Source organism: Vanellus vanellus (genome assembly GCF_965231255.1).
Source record: "Vanellus vanellus genome assembly, chromosome: 3".
NCBI classification, from domain to species: domain Eukaryota; kingdom Metazoa; phylum Chordata; class Aves; order Charadriiformes; family Charadriidae; genus Vanellus; species Vanellus vanellus.
Genome location: NC_138907.1, coordinates 38,536,717 through 38,554,324, shown reverse-complemented (window position 1 = coordinate 38,554,324; position 17,608 = coordinate 38,536,717). Strand labels below are relative to the sequence as shown.

Below are 17,608 nucleotides of genomic sequence, written 5' to 3'. Positions count from 1 at the left end.
ACACGATACTTCCCCTCCCATGATTTCCTTATGGTATGAAAGCACACTAAGGATTAAAGAAATATTATGTCCAAGACTTAACTTTGGTCTGAGTAAATGCGGAGCTGTTTTCTTTTCTGAAAAGGGAACTTGTCTGAACGAGTTGGAAAGAGTGGGCAACTGCATGTAGACAGAAGTGATTTGAAAGAGAGACTTTCAAGCTATAGTTGTTGGCCTGCTGGGAGGATTTGAACCGCTTCTAGACATGTGTGCAAAAGGTAGTTGAGTGGCTATATAACAACAGTCTGATGTCAACTAAGGACTGCTAAAAAGAGTGACCCTTCCCTTTTTTGCCCCCACCTGATCATGCCAGCACAACGAGATGGTGGAAATCGCAGCTAAACTAAGATCACTTTGGATGAAAATGAACAGTTTGCTTGGGCACCTCTTTAGCTGGATTGCTTCTAAAAAAAACTTAGAATGTTAAACACCTACTGGTTTTTTGTACTTTTAAGTGTCCTGTAAGTCAGCTAGTGGATAGGATGTGCATACTGAGGTTTGAGAGGCTCTTAAATTCTTACGTTTGGGTCTTGTCAACACTACTTGCAGAGAAGTAAAGCATTCACAAATGATTATATCTCGATTTCTTCCTTCATATCATCCAGATTTCTGAGAGGTACGCATGAAAGAGTGCTCTCCTGAAAAGAAAGCCATAAGGGAGGTCAACAGAGCGTGCAGAGTTTGTGCTATAGTTTGGAATTGTTCATGAACTGTCCCAGGTCTCCAAATCATTGGTGTGTAAAAATTCATTTTTTGGAAGAGTCTGCAGGACATGATGATTTTGGGAGTAATAGAGGCTAGGTTATATGCTTCACAGAGCCTAGACTTTGTTCAAGATGTGTTTCTGTTATCAGTTGAAGTATTGCTGACCTCTAAAGGAACAAGCGTGCTGTACTGGACCACCCTTTATCTGCATCAAGCAGAGCACTAGATGCCTTTGTATCAAGTAAGTTGTCCTGGCTTGATATAGAACAGAACTCGTTTTCTTTACAGTAATTTGACTTTTCAGTTGAGCCTCTTCTTAAGGCTTCTTTAAGAGGCTTTTTTGAGAAGCGTCTTCTTAAAAGAGAGCATCTGTCATTCATTTGGTGACCAGCCCAGCCTAAGCCATGGCATAAGTACAGCTTTGAATCCAAGCGAGGCACTGGATTCATCCCTTTAGCTCATGCAAGTGCTTTCATGTGGTTGTACCTTTCGTTCCAAGGAATTTTGTTCTCCCTATACTGATGTGACTTCTGAGGGCTTACCCTAAGTGGTAAACAAGTATTCATTTAACAGGACCTTTAATTTCTGTTCATAAAAGGACAAAATCGACTAGGAAAAGGAGTCTTAAGTCTGCATGAAAGATCACGCTAGACTTTGCATTGATTTACTAAACTAAAGTAAGCTCTTTTCTTGTTACACGTTTGCTCCTTCATTGATAGAAATCTTGTTTCTAAATGAAATTGTGTGAAAAGCAGTCTGGTAAAAGACGTCCAGGCTAGAAGTGGATTTGCATTCTTCCCGTCTGAATGTGACTTTTTTTGTATTCGCTCACAGTAATGAAAAATACCTTGTTTCAAGATTCAGCGTGTTAATTGTATAGTCTGCAAGTGTTCCTGAGGGATTTCTCTTCCATCCTCTTTAAATGTTGGCTGAGCTCATTTTTGAGGGGTGCGGTATTGAAGACTTGAGGTGCAGCTGGCGTTGGGCTGTGCGCGTCCTCTGTACCTCCTTTTCTGCTCCCGTCTGAAAAGCCATGAGAGGTGGCAGGTGAGAAGGCAAACACTAACCTGTTCTGGAAATGGAATGATATCGTGGGTAGTGCCGCAGCGCGTGGTGCCTCGGCATCGAGTCGTTCTACCGTGAGTAAGGGACGGCTCTGCTTTGCATGCCAGGTGGGTCCCACCTTATGTGGGGCGTGAACAGGGACTCTGCTGAGCTCTCTGTCAAGCCGGAAAAGCTCTAGTGCTGAAATACTGCAGGGTAAAAGCTCGCATAATGGTCTGAACTGGTGTGCTGGAAAAGCAGAAGTGTGCTGTCATCGCTGTCTGTGTGCCCCAGCTGTCTGCGCCGCGCTGGTCCCAGGGTGGTGGTGGGTAGAGCAGCATTAGGGAGCCGGGGGGCAAGGGTGCCCGGCTGTACGGGTCCCGTGGCCACCTGGGCAGGCAAAGCCCTAACCAGTACGGAGTGGTAGGGGAGGAGAGCCTGTGTGTCGGAAACAAGGAGCAATTCAAACCGTTTTCTTAAGACGCTTAAACAGACCGATCTGGATGAAGCTGTGGTCCCTGCAGTTACAGAATTTGAAACACCAAGTCTTGGAGCACAGCTGTAGCCTCTTTTGTTCTTGTCGTTACATGGAATACTGCTGTGATTTGTAAAATACAAATTGTCCAGGCTGTATTCCGGCTTCTCAAAAACAGGATGTATTATTGTTCTCCAAATTCTCATGATTTTTTTTTTTTTTTCCCTCCTCCCTCTGCCTGCATGGCCTCCTCGTGATGAAAGTGTCCCAGGCATTACTGAAGCAGCATCATCTCTTGAAAGAATTTTAATAGTTTCTCTTCAGGAACTTCTATACTTCCTTTGACTTTTATTGATACAGTTGCTGTATGGGATGATAGGTTAACTTTAACTAAAGAAAATAAAAAAAAGACAAATTGTTTCCTGGGGTTAATGACTGCTCTTCCTTTGCTATTTTTATGGAGTAGAAGAGCCATGAGGTTCCCATGGAGGCTCCCTTCTTCGCATCTAAAGTGGACTTAGTTGTTTATTCATTGCTTTTTGTCAGCAGGGTGCTTTGCCGACTTATAACAGAAAGCGAGCAGTTGGTTGTACAGGGAGAAACATACCTGTGAGAATCTGCTGTGGCACTTGCTGTGCAGGTCATGTACAGTACTTAAGTGGTAAACAGCTCTTTCCAGGTGTTGGTTGTTTTTTTTTTTTTTTTTTTTTTCCCCCCCAGAACAGGAAAAACAGCGGGTCGGTGGATATTCTGCGTCTTTCAGTGAGCGGACAGCATTTACGTGTCAACCTCAGTGTGTGTGTACAAGTTATTTACTATCAGCTTTTCGACTGCTATTGAGAGTCAGGCTACTGAGTGACAACGGGGTTGTGTTTGGCTGTGGCCTCCCATACTGGAGGACAGCTGCTGATAACCCCAACAACAACAGAAACCCCCACCCTTCATAGCTGGAAGATGCCTGAACTTTTTTTTAGGGGTTTCTTGGCAGGAAATTTGCTTGTTGATAGTATACAAAATGGGGTGAACTACTGGAAGGCACAGTGTGAAAGCTGCTGTGGAATACAAGGATGGAGATTGAAAATCTTGAAACAAGGTATTTTTCATTACTGTGAGTGAATACAAATTCTTTTTGTCATTACCAGAAGTCAGTGGATTATCTGTGTGACTGTTCTGTAGTACTTGTTTTGGTAGGCAGAAAAGGTTGGAAAATGATCTGGTGCTCTATAGCAAAGAATACCTAACGCCTGGTTTATTTTCTTCAGTCCTGCATAAAAAGCATGGATCTTGCTTAAACTTCTGGGTTGGGGGGGTGTTGCTGGATGTGCACTTGACCTAAGGAAGCTGAGGTTTTGTAGGACTGGTAATCTTGGTGGAATTCTGGATTGAATGGTTTTATCGCTTCCTGAAGGGGGGGGGGGGGGGGAATCTCGTTGCATGTAGTTTCCTTCTGAAAGGAAAATGGGGAGTTGTACAGTAGGAATATGAGTTACACACATTTGATGGGACTGATTCAAAGGGAGCAGAATTATTTGAGCAGAGAGACTCATTCCGGCCTAACTATGCCCCATCCCCTCAACAGCAAGGAGCGGGGTGTGCTTGAGCAATTCTCCTGGAGTATGGATGGTAACGCAAGAGTGCTGGAAAACTCACTTCTGGTCATATTACAGAATCAAAGGCCTGGCATCTTGCAGTATTTTTGTAATAAAAAAAGTTATCTCTGGAGTGAATTCTATGTGATGTATTTTTTAATCGGGTTTAAAAATGCTCTCTTCCTGACTCAATTTTGACTTCTAGAACAGCTGCAGATTCTGTCCAACTTTCTCACTTCCGTGATAAATACTGCTTCAAGTATCTGTAAAAGTTATTTCGGTTAGAATAGCGCTCATTTGTACTACAGCGATGCATTTCCCCGAGAGATCGCAGTTTTTCATACCGATGGAAGTAAACAATGCCAGTAGCCGCAGCAAAACGGGCAATAGAGCAGCTGCAAAACATGGTATTTGGCAAATCCCACAGTTTAGATTAATCCATTTCTTTTTTTTCTAATCTGTTATCTTTTGTTTAGCGCTATGTTGAAGTAAATCACACCCAACTCAAAGCAGCTGAATTTATATACTGCAGCCGAAATCCAATAGTGAGCGAGTTTGTTTGTTTATTTTAGATGAAAACTGGGATGATGATCAGCTTCTTGGATTTGAACCGTGCAATGAAAACCTTATAACAGGTTGTAACATAATCAACGGGAAATGTGAATGTGACACCATTCGGACCTGTAATAATCCATTTGAATTTCCAAGCCGGGATACTTGCCTGTCGGCCTTAAAAAGGATTGAAGGTAAGCACTTGTCTTCAGTAATTCAGAGTTAGTAATTTTTCTGTGCATTTGATGAAAAGCTAGGGTCTATTTTCATATGTTTTAGGATGACTTGGGTAGCTTCAGGTACCTGTGGTCTCGTACTTGTCAGAGGACAGTTGTATGCTTTAAAGGAGGATAAGACTTCAGGAAGTTTGGCCTTCCAAATGCGTAGGCTGAAGAATGGAAGAAAATAATACTCTGTGCTTTGTGTGTTATGCAGACTTTAAGACTAAAACCGTTCTGCTTATATTCATGGCATATATTCATGGTAGCTACCTTCCTGTATCGTTAGCTGTAAAGCAGTGAGGAAGTCTCTTTAGATTTATTAATGCGACTGAACCATGAATAAACACAGAGTGTTTTAATAGCAAAGGCATAGAGAAAGGAGTAGTTGTTGATTATACTTGCATCTCATATCAATGCATGAACTGCTATTTTCTTTAGGTTTACATAATGTAGCCTTACTTTGTTGCTTGTATTTTTCAGTTTCCGTGTTCCTTTGATTAGACTTGCATTAGTCCACAATTGTTGATCTTCTGCACACATACATCATGGGGGTTTTGTTTTTGGTTGTGTTTTTTTTTTTTCTTGTTTTTTTTTTTTTTTTATTGTTGCTTTTGGCTGAACTGAAAACAGGTTGGCTCAAATATATCAAGTTGGAATGAAATTCCCATGGTGTATTTCTAGGATTGTTTTGAACAACTGTTGAAGGTTTGATCTTGGGCCCTTTCTATGATGCTGTAATTACTGTTCATTTTCCAAAGTGTCCAGCAACATGCAAAAGTTGATTAGTGGCATGAACCTGCTTAATTAGTCTGCTTTAAACCAAAATTTAAGGTCATATTGCAAAAGTAAATGTATTTATAAGGCTACTAACCATATTTAAAGTTACTGTCTTTGAGTTGAGGACGTGTGATCTGATGTCGTGTTCCTTTTGTCATAAGAAAATTGTTGTCGAGCTACAGACTTTAAACAAGGAGGTCTTGTGAGAAAAATGCAGGTGGCAGAAACATGTTCATTATCGTCTGTCATGATGTTGGTCACTAAAGGCATACAAGTGCTTTGTGTGGGTTTTTTGGTGGCTTTTTAGCTCTAGGAAGAGGAAAGGCACAACCTTTGGCCCTTTGTTGTTGTAGTAGTGGGCAGTAGCATTTATGGGTTCTTAAGTAATCTCACCCACCACTTCTTTGTGTACTTGTGAATGTGTGACAAAGTCTGTAGTAATTCAGCGGGAGACTATTGGCATGACAATTCATCATGTGTTTAACTTGCGAAGGAAATCTGCTGTGGATGCTGTTTTGTTTTTCGCAGACTCAGAAGAAATGGACTTAGTTTGTGGAACGGCGTTAACTAAAGCAGGTTGATTCTTTGAGTGGCTTGCTTTCACTAACCTCTTGTTTTGGCTAAATTCCCATTTTAAAAAGAACCGCATTTTAAGCTTGGCCATGAAGTAACAATATTCTACATGTAAACTGTCTAGTATGACAGTGATGATGCAGTTGTTTTTCAGGGGTATAATTATTTTTTTTTGTACATTTTTCTTGGTTTTATTTCTTTGGGACATGGGGAGGGTGTTCTTCCAAAAGCCTCAGATTATAGGGTACCAGTAGAAGAGTTTAGGACGTGATTATTATTTTTTTTTTAATCCTTCACAGATAGAAAGGATAGTTGATGCAGTGATGAAACAGCAACAATACCCTTAAATACCAGAAATCTGGCAGTTATGAGTGTTACGACAGTTCAGCTTTTACTCATAAGTATGTAAATTTGCGTTTGCATCCTCAGACTGTGAAACTTCTACCACTGAGGAATGTTTGAAGTTAAATCTGTCTGTATTTCCTAATAGAAGGGCAGAAGTCCTAGTGTAACTTTGGTTTGTCTGCGTTTGGCAGCTGTAGTCGGTCAAACCTGCCTGCTGTGTTTTTGCACTGTAAACGCTTATTCCCTCTTTCCCTGACTAGGATTAGGTATTGAATGCTAACTGCTTCTGGAGGTTGTTTCTTTAAATGCATTACTTCTTGTTTTGGTAATTAAAATGTACGTTTTATCCTGTACCGAAGCTAATGGAAAAGAGGAGTAACTCTTCCCCTTGCGCTTGCCACCTCTCTGCTTGGTGAGCGAGCAGAGTCTCTTAGGGAGAGTGGGACGGCCGCTGTGGTGTGTCTGAGCCAGGATTTGCTGCTTGAGTATTTCAGGCTTTCAAAGTTTATAGTCGAAAGGTTGAATTAATCTGTTTGGGAAGTCCACCTGAAATACGGGTTAGGTAGTATGCAAGCCAGAGGGTTCTTAGAGCATGCTAACATAGAGAAATATTTCAGTTTCTTCAAGGCAAGCGAAGTCTTAAACTGTAGTGTCGTGTAGAAAGGGGCGATTCATAACGTCTGTTAAATATGTCCAATTCAGATTTTCCTGAAATCCAAAGTACTGATGTATACTTCACTCTTTTGGTTTGTCTGTTAAAGATAACAGCAGGAAGATTTGAAACTAGTAATTTAAATCTTGAAGTACTCTAATAAAGTCTGCCATGGGAAATGGGACCAAGAGAGGGTAGTCGAACTTCCCTCTCCTCACCACACTTGATATGGATAATTAAGTACAGTGTGATTAAAAAGACGTAAGTTGAGCACGTGAATGATGAATACACCATAATCAGAGTTTCTGAAGAAAACTTAAAGAAAAGTGCCACTTAAGCAGCTACTTCCATGTGTTTTCTACTTTGAGGATACTTACGAAGCAGTTGAGAATGTTTTGTGTTGTTCGGTGAGGTGTGTCACTCTGCAAGATTTTTGCTATTCCTTATAAGTATATGTTGATGAACTTCCATAACACAACTGAGGCAAGGGAAGATACTTAACCCCATCCTGCTGAGGGGAAAACTGGTAAGGTAGCTTTCCTTCTAATTATGGAAGTAGTGGGGAAGGGGGAAAGTCCTATCAAGTGAACTCTGTTTTTTCGCTAGTGCTGTTCTTAAGAACACTGTTGAAATAGGTTTATAACTTTACAGAATATTTGACAAATTGGAACTAAGGGCAACTAAGATGATTAAGGGCTTGGAGCATCTGCCTTATGAGGAAAGGTTGAGAGAGCTGGGACTCTTTAGCCTGGAGAAGAGAAGGCTGAGGGGAGACCTTATTATGGCATACAAGTATCTAAAGGGTGGGTTGAAGGAGGATGGAGCCAGGCTCTTTTCAGTGGTTCCCAGTGACAGGACAAGGGGCAATGGGCACAGGCTGGAACATGGGAAGTTCCATTCAAACACAAGGAAAAACTTCTTTACGGTGAGGGTGACAGAGCACTGGCACAGGCTGCCCAGGGAGGTTGTGGAGTCCCCTTCTCTGGAGATTTTCAAGACCCGCCTGGATGCAGTCCTGAGTAATGTGCTCTGGGCAATCCTGCTCTAGCAGGGGAGTTGGACTAGATGATCTCTAGAGGTCCCTTCCAATTCTGATAATTCTGTGATTCTGTCAACCTAGAAAACTAGTAGTATACAATGGCATCTAGAGAAATTCTGGCTCAAGCGATTTCATTAAAGTTGCATGCATGGCTATGACAAGTTTTCATGGAGTGTATACATTCGTTTAACTGAGGACCTGTCTTTCCGTTTCCTGAGCAGTTGAGGCAAGGCTATTGCAGAGGCTAGTGGTGCTAGAGCAGTGTGGTTCGCTTGTTCTGATTAAAACTAGTGCTGTGGCTTTTTTCTTCTCTCCCCCCCTCTTGTCTTGTTGGATTTTTCGTTGTTTTCTTGAGAGAAGAAGGAAGGGTGCAGTTAGGCTGCCTCAACCATACCAAGTGTACATAGGGCCATGCGCAGGAGATGCTGGTGTTATCGTGTCAGCTGTAGCGTCCAGCTCTATCAGCCCGTATGCCTCGCTGAAAGCTGCCTTTGCCTCCAGATGTGGAATCTCTTCCGTAAATATGACCTGGTGAATAACGAGCGGTGAGCTGAAATTTGGAGTCCCATTTCCAGATACGAATGCGTATGTGCTAAGGGGGGTCGGGGCTTTTAGGTGTATTTTGGTTGCTCGTGTCTTTTTGTGCTCACACCTTCCCTTTCAGGTGCCTCTCTAGTCATCTCCCTTTTTTCTCTAGTTTGTCTTATACTTAAGGTTTTCAGGCTGTGTGTGGTCTTCCCTTCTGGGCTTGATGTCGGTTCTAGCTTGCTTACTCAGCTAACCCGAAGTTTTTTCTTGTTAGGTTCATATAGGATCTCTCTGCCCCTATCAGCTTGTGCCTGCCTGCCTTCCTGGGCTCCTCGTGTTCCCTTCTACCTTTATCTTTCCCTGCCGCCTTTTCTTGCTTTCTTTGCCTACCTATTTCATACCGTTTGCGCCCCAATGGACTTAAACGAGCCCCATGAGGCAAATAAGACAACTTTATTTGTCCTTCCTTCCCAAAATCAGGCTGCAAGGGCTAATGTCATGTCACTTAGATGTCATTGACAGGGCCCAAAAGCCATCTTCTTTATTTTGTCTCCCAAAGTCTTGCTCTACCCTGAACCGGGGGAGCCTGTAAATAGGAGAGTCTGTTTTTAATCTCTACTCGCATGTATGTAACTTGTGTAGGGGTGCTGGTGTCTGTTTGCAAGAAAGTACGGAGAGGCCAGTGTGGGGTCTCAGTAATACAGGAACTGAAGACAGTTGTCGTCCCCATCCCATACCCTTGTTTTCCTGGAAAATAGTAGGATTAGAGACGTTTGAAAGGACGAGGAGGTAACTTCTAACTAATCTTTGTGTGGACATACTGCAAACGTTCAAAGACTTGTTACTTGAATAGATGATCATACAGCATAAAGCACACTTATGCCTTAGAGGTCTCCCTACTCTATGACCAGGCTTAAAGCGCCTGCTTCTCTGCATGGAATGTCACTGGTCTTCCATATAGAAGGTTTGTATAGAGGTTGTAAACCATCCTGCTGTGAGGAAATGCACACATTTGGGGCTGGAAAGAAACCATCTGGAAAAGCTATCATGTAACTAAATAATAATAGATTCCTGTGTTGGGTTGGTTTTTTTGTTTGTTTAAAATGCTTTTGCTTTTGGTTATTGTCTTGATGAGTGCCTGCTCTGATAGGGTTCAGGAAATCCTGTGTTCTTGAGCTTAGAAAGCTTGTTTCTATTCAGGAGACTGCTAATGATGACAGCTTGGTTGAACTTGGACTGCTGGAGTGGACTCTGGAAAATATGGCCAGAGGGTAAAAAGCGACAAGATGCCATCTGTCTGCTGAGCCACGGTAACAGGCAGGAGTCTAATAAGCTGCATCTACACGTTCTTGCAGTCATGATCTGCTAAGAATTAGCTGCAGATGGTACAGAAGAGTCAGTTCTTCAGACTTCACAGGAGACACTCAGGATTGGGGGTGGAGGAAGTGAAAGTAGTAGTAAATTTTTTTTTTTTTTTTTTTTTGTCAAGATAGGTTTGTAGGGCTTTGGTAGGTGGTAGCATTGAAAACTTGTTGTGTAGTGCCAGTCCAATTATTTCAAAATCTTGCTTGGCACGTATGAAGAGTCACTACGGGTCAGTATCTGAAGTGACCCAGCCTCAGTGGTTTCAAAGACTGTATTCCAGTTCTGGGAAGAGTTCTTTCTTTCTCTCTCGATGCTAGGCTCTGGCAGCAGTTCCAATAGCTCAGCAGAACTCTGAAGAACAGGAACCTAAGGATGTTCTTGAGCCTGTTCCTCCTCCTTCTCCTCCTCCTCCATCAGAGCGGGTCAGGATCTCTGCTCTCCTGAGCTGCCCATGGGGAGGCAGCGTGGCTTGCTGCCTGTCCCCTTCAGAGGCGGCAGCAGGTCTTTGGAATGATAGCTCGCTCCTTAAAAAAATGTTCCTTGCTAGAACAGCTATTTCCTCTTCCTTCTGGGAGGTGGGGTGAATGGTTGGCACAAGTGCCAACAGCCATAGCAGAGGTGGTGGTTTTGTGTCTCTCTCAAGTTCTCTCAATGTGCACTTGAGCTCTCAAGAGGAGAAACCCATCGACTTGCTTTATCAGTTCATTCCCTACCAAAAGCATAAGCATTTTCCATGTCAAAATTAAGCCCGGTTTTTATTCAGAATATGCGAAGGATAAAATTGGTACTTCTTTCAATGAAAGATGCAGTTAATACTTTAGATAAATGAACACCCTTCACTTGCATCTCTCTCTGCATGTAAACCCCTCTGCTGTTACTAAATTATTGAAACCCTTAGTTTAAGTGTTGCTTCTTGGTTACCTGGTTTGCACCTTTCTGAGCTATTTGCTGCTGCCCTTCGTAGGTGAAAGGAAAAGGCCTTTTAAGTCCCTGGTATCTGTTAAGCTGGCTTATTGCAACATACTCCTTGCATTCCATTATTTTTACATGTAACTGAATAACTTTATACTGGCAAATGTTGCAATACCTGTTAGACCAGTCCTGGAATAACAAATATGAGAAGGTAATTTTATTCTGAGTGCTTGTTTGCTTGTTGTTAAGTCTGATTTTGTGTTAAACTTCACTTGTGTGGTCTTAATGGCTGCAGCTATGTTGAAAAGCTAGAACAGAATAAATCCAGCTTTATGCTGAATTATCAGGCAAGGAGGGGAGTGAAATACTTTCGAATGTGCTTGATCTGATACGCTTTCCACTCCTCTCGCATAACAATTAACGTATGTTTTTGCTCAAATAACTGAACTTTGAAGGTTGGCATGTATTTGCCATAAGGAATGCAATTGTGGCAAAGGTCCAGATTTTACCCTTGAATGTGCTTGTGAAGAGCCAAGTAAATGCATTTGAAGGCAAAAGTTTACCTGAAACGCAGAGGAAAAGAGCAGTATAGCTTTCAGCCTTTGTTTCTGAATGCATAGATACAGAAGGAAAAATTATTTGGTGTGGAAATAGTCCAGATTAGGAATACTGATATAAACCTGAATACACAAAAATCTTCCAAAAACCAAAAGGGAGGAGAACTCGCTCGTTAATTGATAAGAGGGTCTTGTGACAGTGGCACATCTGGCAGTGCAGTTGCCTTCACAGCGTAACAGGGGGGTGTTAAATTTGCAGGACTCGTCACTTTTCTGACTCTAGCTCCTCAGAGAACTGTTCCCCGATCAAGGAGGTATGATTTCTTCCTAATGTACCGGCTCTTTTGGCATGTCCTATTTTTGAGATGAGTTATCGCCCAGGGAACATCTGTGCCATGAGATTTCAAGCTAACGGTAAGAAAACCTTGCAGAAGTTTCTGAAAAGATATCAAAAGGGAAAACGGACTTTCATATTTCCACATTGATGTGGCTGGATACCTAATTTTAGGCTTAATTATATTATGAATAATGCTGTTTGTATTAATGGGGTAAAAATTGCATTGCAGAAACTGTTGGAAGGAAAGATTGAGGGAAAACTCAAAACTGAGCAGCTGGTTAAAAAAACCCCAAACCTGGAAGTGTTAACATTGCAGAAATCACTGTTTGTAATTAATCCTGTATCTTTATAATTCTATTTTTTCCTTGCCGTTTTATGTAAATGTATGTTGTTTCTACTGTGTAGTAACTGAGCTTATTTTCCTTCTGTGCTAACTTGCTTGGGTGAGCTGCTGTGCAGATGCCACCCTTGCCTTTCCTTCTTCTACGTCCAGATCCCTTGGCTATGCAATGCTTAAGGAGAGGGTACTGGATCTTCAACTTGTGATGCTTCCCTTTCCCTCAAACTTGCAGTTTGAGGTTGCTGTGGACAGAAGTGTAACCTTGACTGTGGGCCTTGGGATAGGACTGTGTGACGAATGCATCCTACAAAGCTAGCTGTCGGGTGTGGATGGCCAAAGGGTGGCTGTTCCCAGAGACAAAGGAGCATTCTTCTTTCCTTTTTTCTGTTTCAAATGCTTACCTGCGTTCATCTGAAACGGAATACAAGATAACCTATTGTACCTTCAGCCTCTATAAGAGAAGGAAAAGAGCAGGGCAGGTATCTTGCAGCTGGTTAAGATCTTGCTTTCGATAAGTTCAGTGCCTTCCAAATGTTCTTCTTCATGTTGGCAAGCAGGCTGTGCTCAAGTATGTCAAGTATGTAACGGCAAGTTACAGGTTTTAATGAATGACCTTAACTTCTGTTAAAACTGGTGGGGAGAGAGAAAACTGAGCAGGTGACTTTTAGCAGAACACTTTCAGATGCAGTGTTGATTAAGGATCTAAAGTTATGTACACGCGATGGAAGAGACCTGAGCAAAGATCTCAAATTGAATGGTGTGTAAACATTAGGCTAATGTTGGATACTAGCAGGAAGCTATACTCCTGTGGCACTTGGTGCGCAGGGTCACAGGTCTTGTTTTGACAGGGCAAGTCTTGTTTGGATATCTGCAGCATTGATGCTGACAGAGATAAGTGAGTGGTGGATGGTTGTATCCAGTGACAGTGGTGTCGGTGACATACAGGTCAATACGACATTTTTAATACAATGGTTATGTCTCTATAAATAATGAGGAACAACTTGTGGGAAAATAAAGCTGTCTTTTTTTTGCTTGATCACCTCCAGTAGACTGCATAACTGTGTCTTTAAAGAATAATTTTGTAATTCTAAATGGTTGTATACCAAGATCACAAAATAACTCAAGGCCTAAATTTGGACACAGAGAGCTAAAATAGTTTGTGAAGTCTTGTTGTTTTTTCTAAACAGAACAAACACCATGCAGCTTCTACAGCATCAAACTAACTTTTCTGTGCAATGTAATGAAGCATTATCAGCAAAACGTTTGTCTGTGATAAGGTGGATGGATGGAGACTAGAGTTGAAGCAAGATCCTGTGAACCAATTGGGTTTTGGAGAAACTTTGAAGTCGGATAATCCCTTGCAGAGGATGCAAGGTGGGAGGGAAAAGGAGAAAAGAGAACTTCTATAGGTTCTGTCCTTGCAGCTAGGTTGCTTAATAAGCTTGGTTTGCCCCGGCAGCTTTTAAGTAGAGCAAGGGTGCTCGTGTAGCTGTTCCAGCTGCACCCTTTTCAAGATGCTTGAGGATCTAACAGTCTCTGCTTTCCAACTTAAACATTCCAAAAATGTGTATGAGCCTGTTTTCTATCTGTATTCACTACTAGAAGATGAAATATTTCTTTCCTACCATATACAAAAGCACTTGCTAATTAATACGGTAACAGAAGATGTCCCTATCAAGTAACTTGCAAATGTAAAATTTCTGCTCTGTAAGAAAGCAAAAGGATAAATATTGCAATAGAGTTGACATTGGTGTGACAAGAGAAACAATTATTCCCCTACCAAAAATGTTTGTTATTTAGAAAAAAAAGTAATAATATTTTATGTTCTCTGCATTAACTTTTTTACACTGTTGTTTTTCTATGCTGATAAACACAGGGGAGACTCTTTAAATCGCTGGTCAAACTCTTGGGGTCTAGCTGAACTCCTGCCCCCCCCCATCATCTTCAACCCAGTGTTCCTCTCAGTGGTGCTAATCTGCAAGGGAAAGATTAAGCAGAAGCGTATAAAAGTCTTAATTGTAATCACCTCTGGAAAATAATGTTGTAAGTAGGATACTGCCCTAGCCTTATCTTGGGGTTGTGCACTGAGCACTAACACTTTTTTTGGAGGACTTTGCATGACTAACCTCTGTTCTCCAGGTTATCAGTCCTTATGAATTTGAGTAGCAGTAGATCCGGCTGATGGTATGTCACAAATCTAGAATACACCTTTCCCTTTTAAGAAAGGAGTGTGCGTGTCTCTGTGTGTGCGTGCAAAACCATTCCAGGTTTTCCTGTAACCACGACTGCTTCAGTCTAGCTGTAATCCACCACTGACAGATCCAATGATCTAGGCTTGAAGTTTTGTCCCGAGCTTCATGACTCCTTTTTGCCTGTTACTCTGCTCTTCTAGGTTCAGTAACAGCAAGTGTTGCTTGATTGCACCCTCCTGCACCCCCCAGAAACCTCCCTTGCGTAAAACATTTTTGTAAGTTCCTCTTACAAAGACGTCTGTGAAGAATTTCTCACCCTACCCCAGAGTGTTAGCAGGGGTACAGCTCACAGTGTAAGCAAAAGTCCAAACGTCTGTTAAAGGGTGTGCAGACTACCTAGTTGTAAATGGGCTTTTCAGGACTCGGTTCCACCTTTCCCAGTGAGGGTGCAGCGAGGTGGTACCCTGGCCAGTATCTTGAAGTGCTGAACCTGAGCATAGGTGGCACGTGTGTGCCCTCTATGGATGCTTGAAAATAAAATGCCTGCTCTCCAAATGCTGGGGCATCTATCTACTCACTATCAATATATTTTGGGGCATATTTGTGCTTCTGGTTACTGATAAAGGATTCCTCTACACAGATACTTGTGGAGAGGGTGGGTATTTCGTAGGTGAAGCACTGCCTCGAGGCTGAATGGCCTTCTCAAAATAATAAAAAACCCATAACAAAACCCCGTGCAACCAAAGGCATTCTTATCCTTAGTGCCAACAAGCAATAACCCTAGCCCCTCCCAAATTCCCGTGCGTGTTCTCTTCCCAGTTGTTCTAGATTCCCTCTTTATTCAAAGTGTTTCTTTAAATTCTTGCCGTTCAAATCCAAGAAAGCTTCATTTCTTGCTCATGAAGCAACTTACATGAGGTACATTAAATAGTTCATCTCAAATCAGGTATGTTATGTCAATTTATGTTAAAAGATGTAAATTCTGTGTTTATGTCCAGAAGAGGTAAAGCTTTCACTGTTAGCTTCAGTTGGGGAGAGAACAAATAGTACTTTTTCATGATCAACTTTGTTCTAGTGACATGTAAAAATTGTTGTCATAGTGACAAACCAATCTACATAATTTAAGGTGCTAGAATTTAAATGACTTGTGATTCTGGATTATGTGCCTGACAACTTCTATAAATGAATGCACTGATATGTTGGATGTTAAACATGTTTGGCACCGCCATATAACTTTAGAAGGGCAAAGAAAACACTCCCTTGTTTTAAAACAAACAAGCGAAAAACCCCAACCCTAAAACTGGAAACTCAAATCTGCTTTTGACTTCTGGCTCGTAGATGCAGTCACACAGTGTAGTGGAGGAAGTGCCTGACATTGTAGCCATCTCAGCTGGGGCTTCCAGCTCTTTGGCACGCTTGCATGTGTAGGTCGGATCTTTTTTCTCCTTAGTTGTCACTGCAGACTTCTCGCAGAAGTGGATAGGGGACAGAATAATGCCAGAAGCATCATGTTTCGTCTTTCTGTAAAACGTATTTATTGCTTTATGAGAGTTTTGAACACGGGTTCCTAATGTCTTGTGCGTTTTTAGAAGTCAGGTTAGAAGATGAGTGTCATGATTTTACAACTGCAGTAAAAACACTGTATTTTGAAAAGCCAATCTGGATGCTTCTGAAGACCACTTCAAACATAAAAAATTGTCCAATAAACTTGTGACTGATGTACTATGCTGGATAAGAAACAAGATATAAAATAAGTCTGTTAAACACCATTTTCTAATTATTGTGCTGTTACAGTTTGTGGGCAGTGTTGGGTATTCCTTACCTGCATAGATCACATATGACAAAACTAAAAGAGCAATCTCAATGCTGCTGCTTTTCAAAAGTCTTGTACTCTGTACTACCTCATCAGCTGTAGAGTTAGAACATATAATTTGGTCTGTGACACTGTGTTCTAAGCATCCAGTCCTCACCTGCCCTCTATGTGCAAGCCACTGTGTTCAGCTTCCAGCTTGCAATAGCTGGATGCCTTCTCCTGGGGCTTTGATGTCCTGCAGGTTAGGCAGACTGGGTAGAAGGACAAACACCTTGAGCCTAGAACTCGCCTGCTAGAGCTACAGAGCTACCAGCAGCTAAACCCTGCCTCCTTGAACTGGATTGGTCCCTGAACAGGATGCTAGCAGCTCCCAGAAGTCCTGAATGAGAGGAGCAAAGTAGGGGAGGTGTCCTCATCCTGTCTTTCCTAGAAGCTGAAATGAGAAAGAAATAACTATCTTCTCCCCCCCCCTCCCCGATATCTCCTCCTGGTGTTGGAGAGAGAGAAAATACTTAAAAGATCAGTCAGCTCATGCTGTTCCTTGTGTGACTTTAGGATTATTAAGCAAGAAATTGAGTAGTTCGGGAAAGTGGAATTTTGGGAGAACACAAAAGTAACCAGGGATGGATGGGACTCGGATCTTGACTCGAGGGCTGTACCTGGATCGTAGGGCTCCATTGCTTGTAAAGAAACAGGTGAATGGACTGATTCACTGCTAGGTCTGGATCTCTCACAAAATATGATATGCATAACATCTAATGACAGAATCTGAGGTGCGGGTCTAGAGATTCATAGAAATGAGGGGAGAAGAAAACTGTTGCCCTCCTCAACACAAAGTGTGCTATTTTAGAACTTTGTATTATTGCATAAAATTATTCTAACTCTATCAAGATAAAAAGTGCATTTCCTTAATCTTGTAAAAACTCTGCAGTGTGGTACTGAGATTCGTGAGCCGGGTCTGTGGGAGCTAGCACCATCTAAAGGGGCGACACGCATCGCTACTGCCTGGAAACAACCGGGTGGCATCTGTGCTGTTCTGTCTGAGCACACTGCTTATTGAAATGAGGCATAAATGACGGCTCTGGTTAACCTCTAATTAACAGTCCCTTATGAGAACTGTCCCTAAGTAAGGGGACAGTTTACTACTGTGCTCTGCAAGTTCCTCGGGTGGCAGCTGAGTTTTGAGTGCTTTCCAGTACTAACGTTGAGATAAAGATGTACCTTCACTATAGCGCATCCCTAACTTGTTTTGAATGATAGCCTGGCATCTCAGTAATTTGGGTCGCTCTCTACGTGTAGACGAGAGCGTGAATGTTCACTGTAAGAAAGCCTATCGCTTTCTGTGCTGAGCCATCGTTGGTTTGGTTTGGGAGGCTGCAGAGAGAAGCGTTCTGTGTCTGGCTCTTACAGTCCTGCATTTGTGAAGTGTTGCTTCACCAACACATTTATTCCGACAATCTCTGTTTTCCTTCTTGATCCTAGGGACTATTGGGGTGAAACCTACTAGCTTGTTAGCAACGGAAAGAGCTTTGCTTTCTAGCAGAAATCTAGTG

General features: G+C 42.0%; 1 protein-coding gene across 1 annotated transcript in view; it reads left to right on the top strand.

The window, feature by feature from the left end:
* Nucleotides 1-17,608, top strand: part of CRIM1 (cysteine rich transmembrane BMP regulator 1) — a 200,696-nt gene that overhangs the window by 10,577 nt on the left and 172,511 nt on the right. The window contains exon 2 of the mRNA XM_082480172.1: nucleotides 4,425-4,598. Coding sequence (XP_082336298.1) covers nucleotides 4,425-4,598 — 174 coding nt within the window. The remainder of the gene's footprint in view (nucleotides 1-4,424; nucleotides 4,599-17,608) is intronic.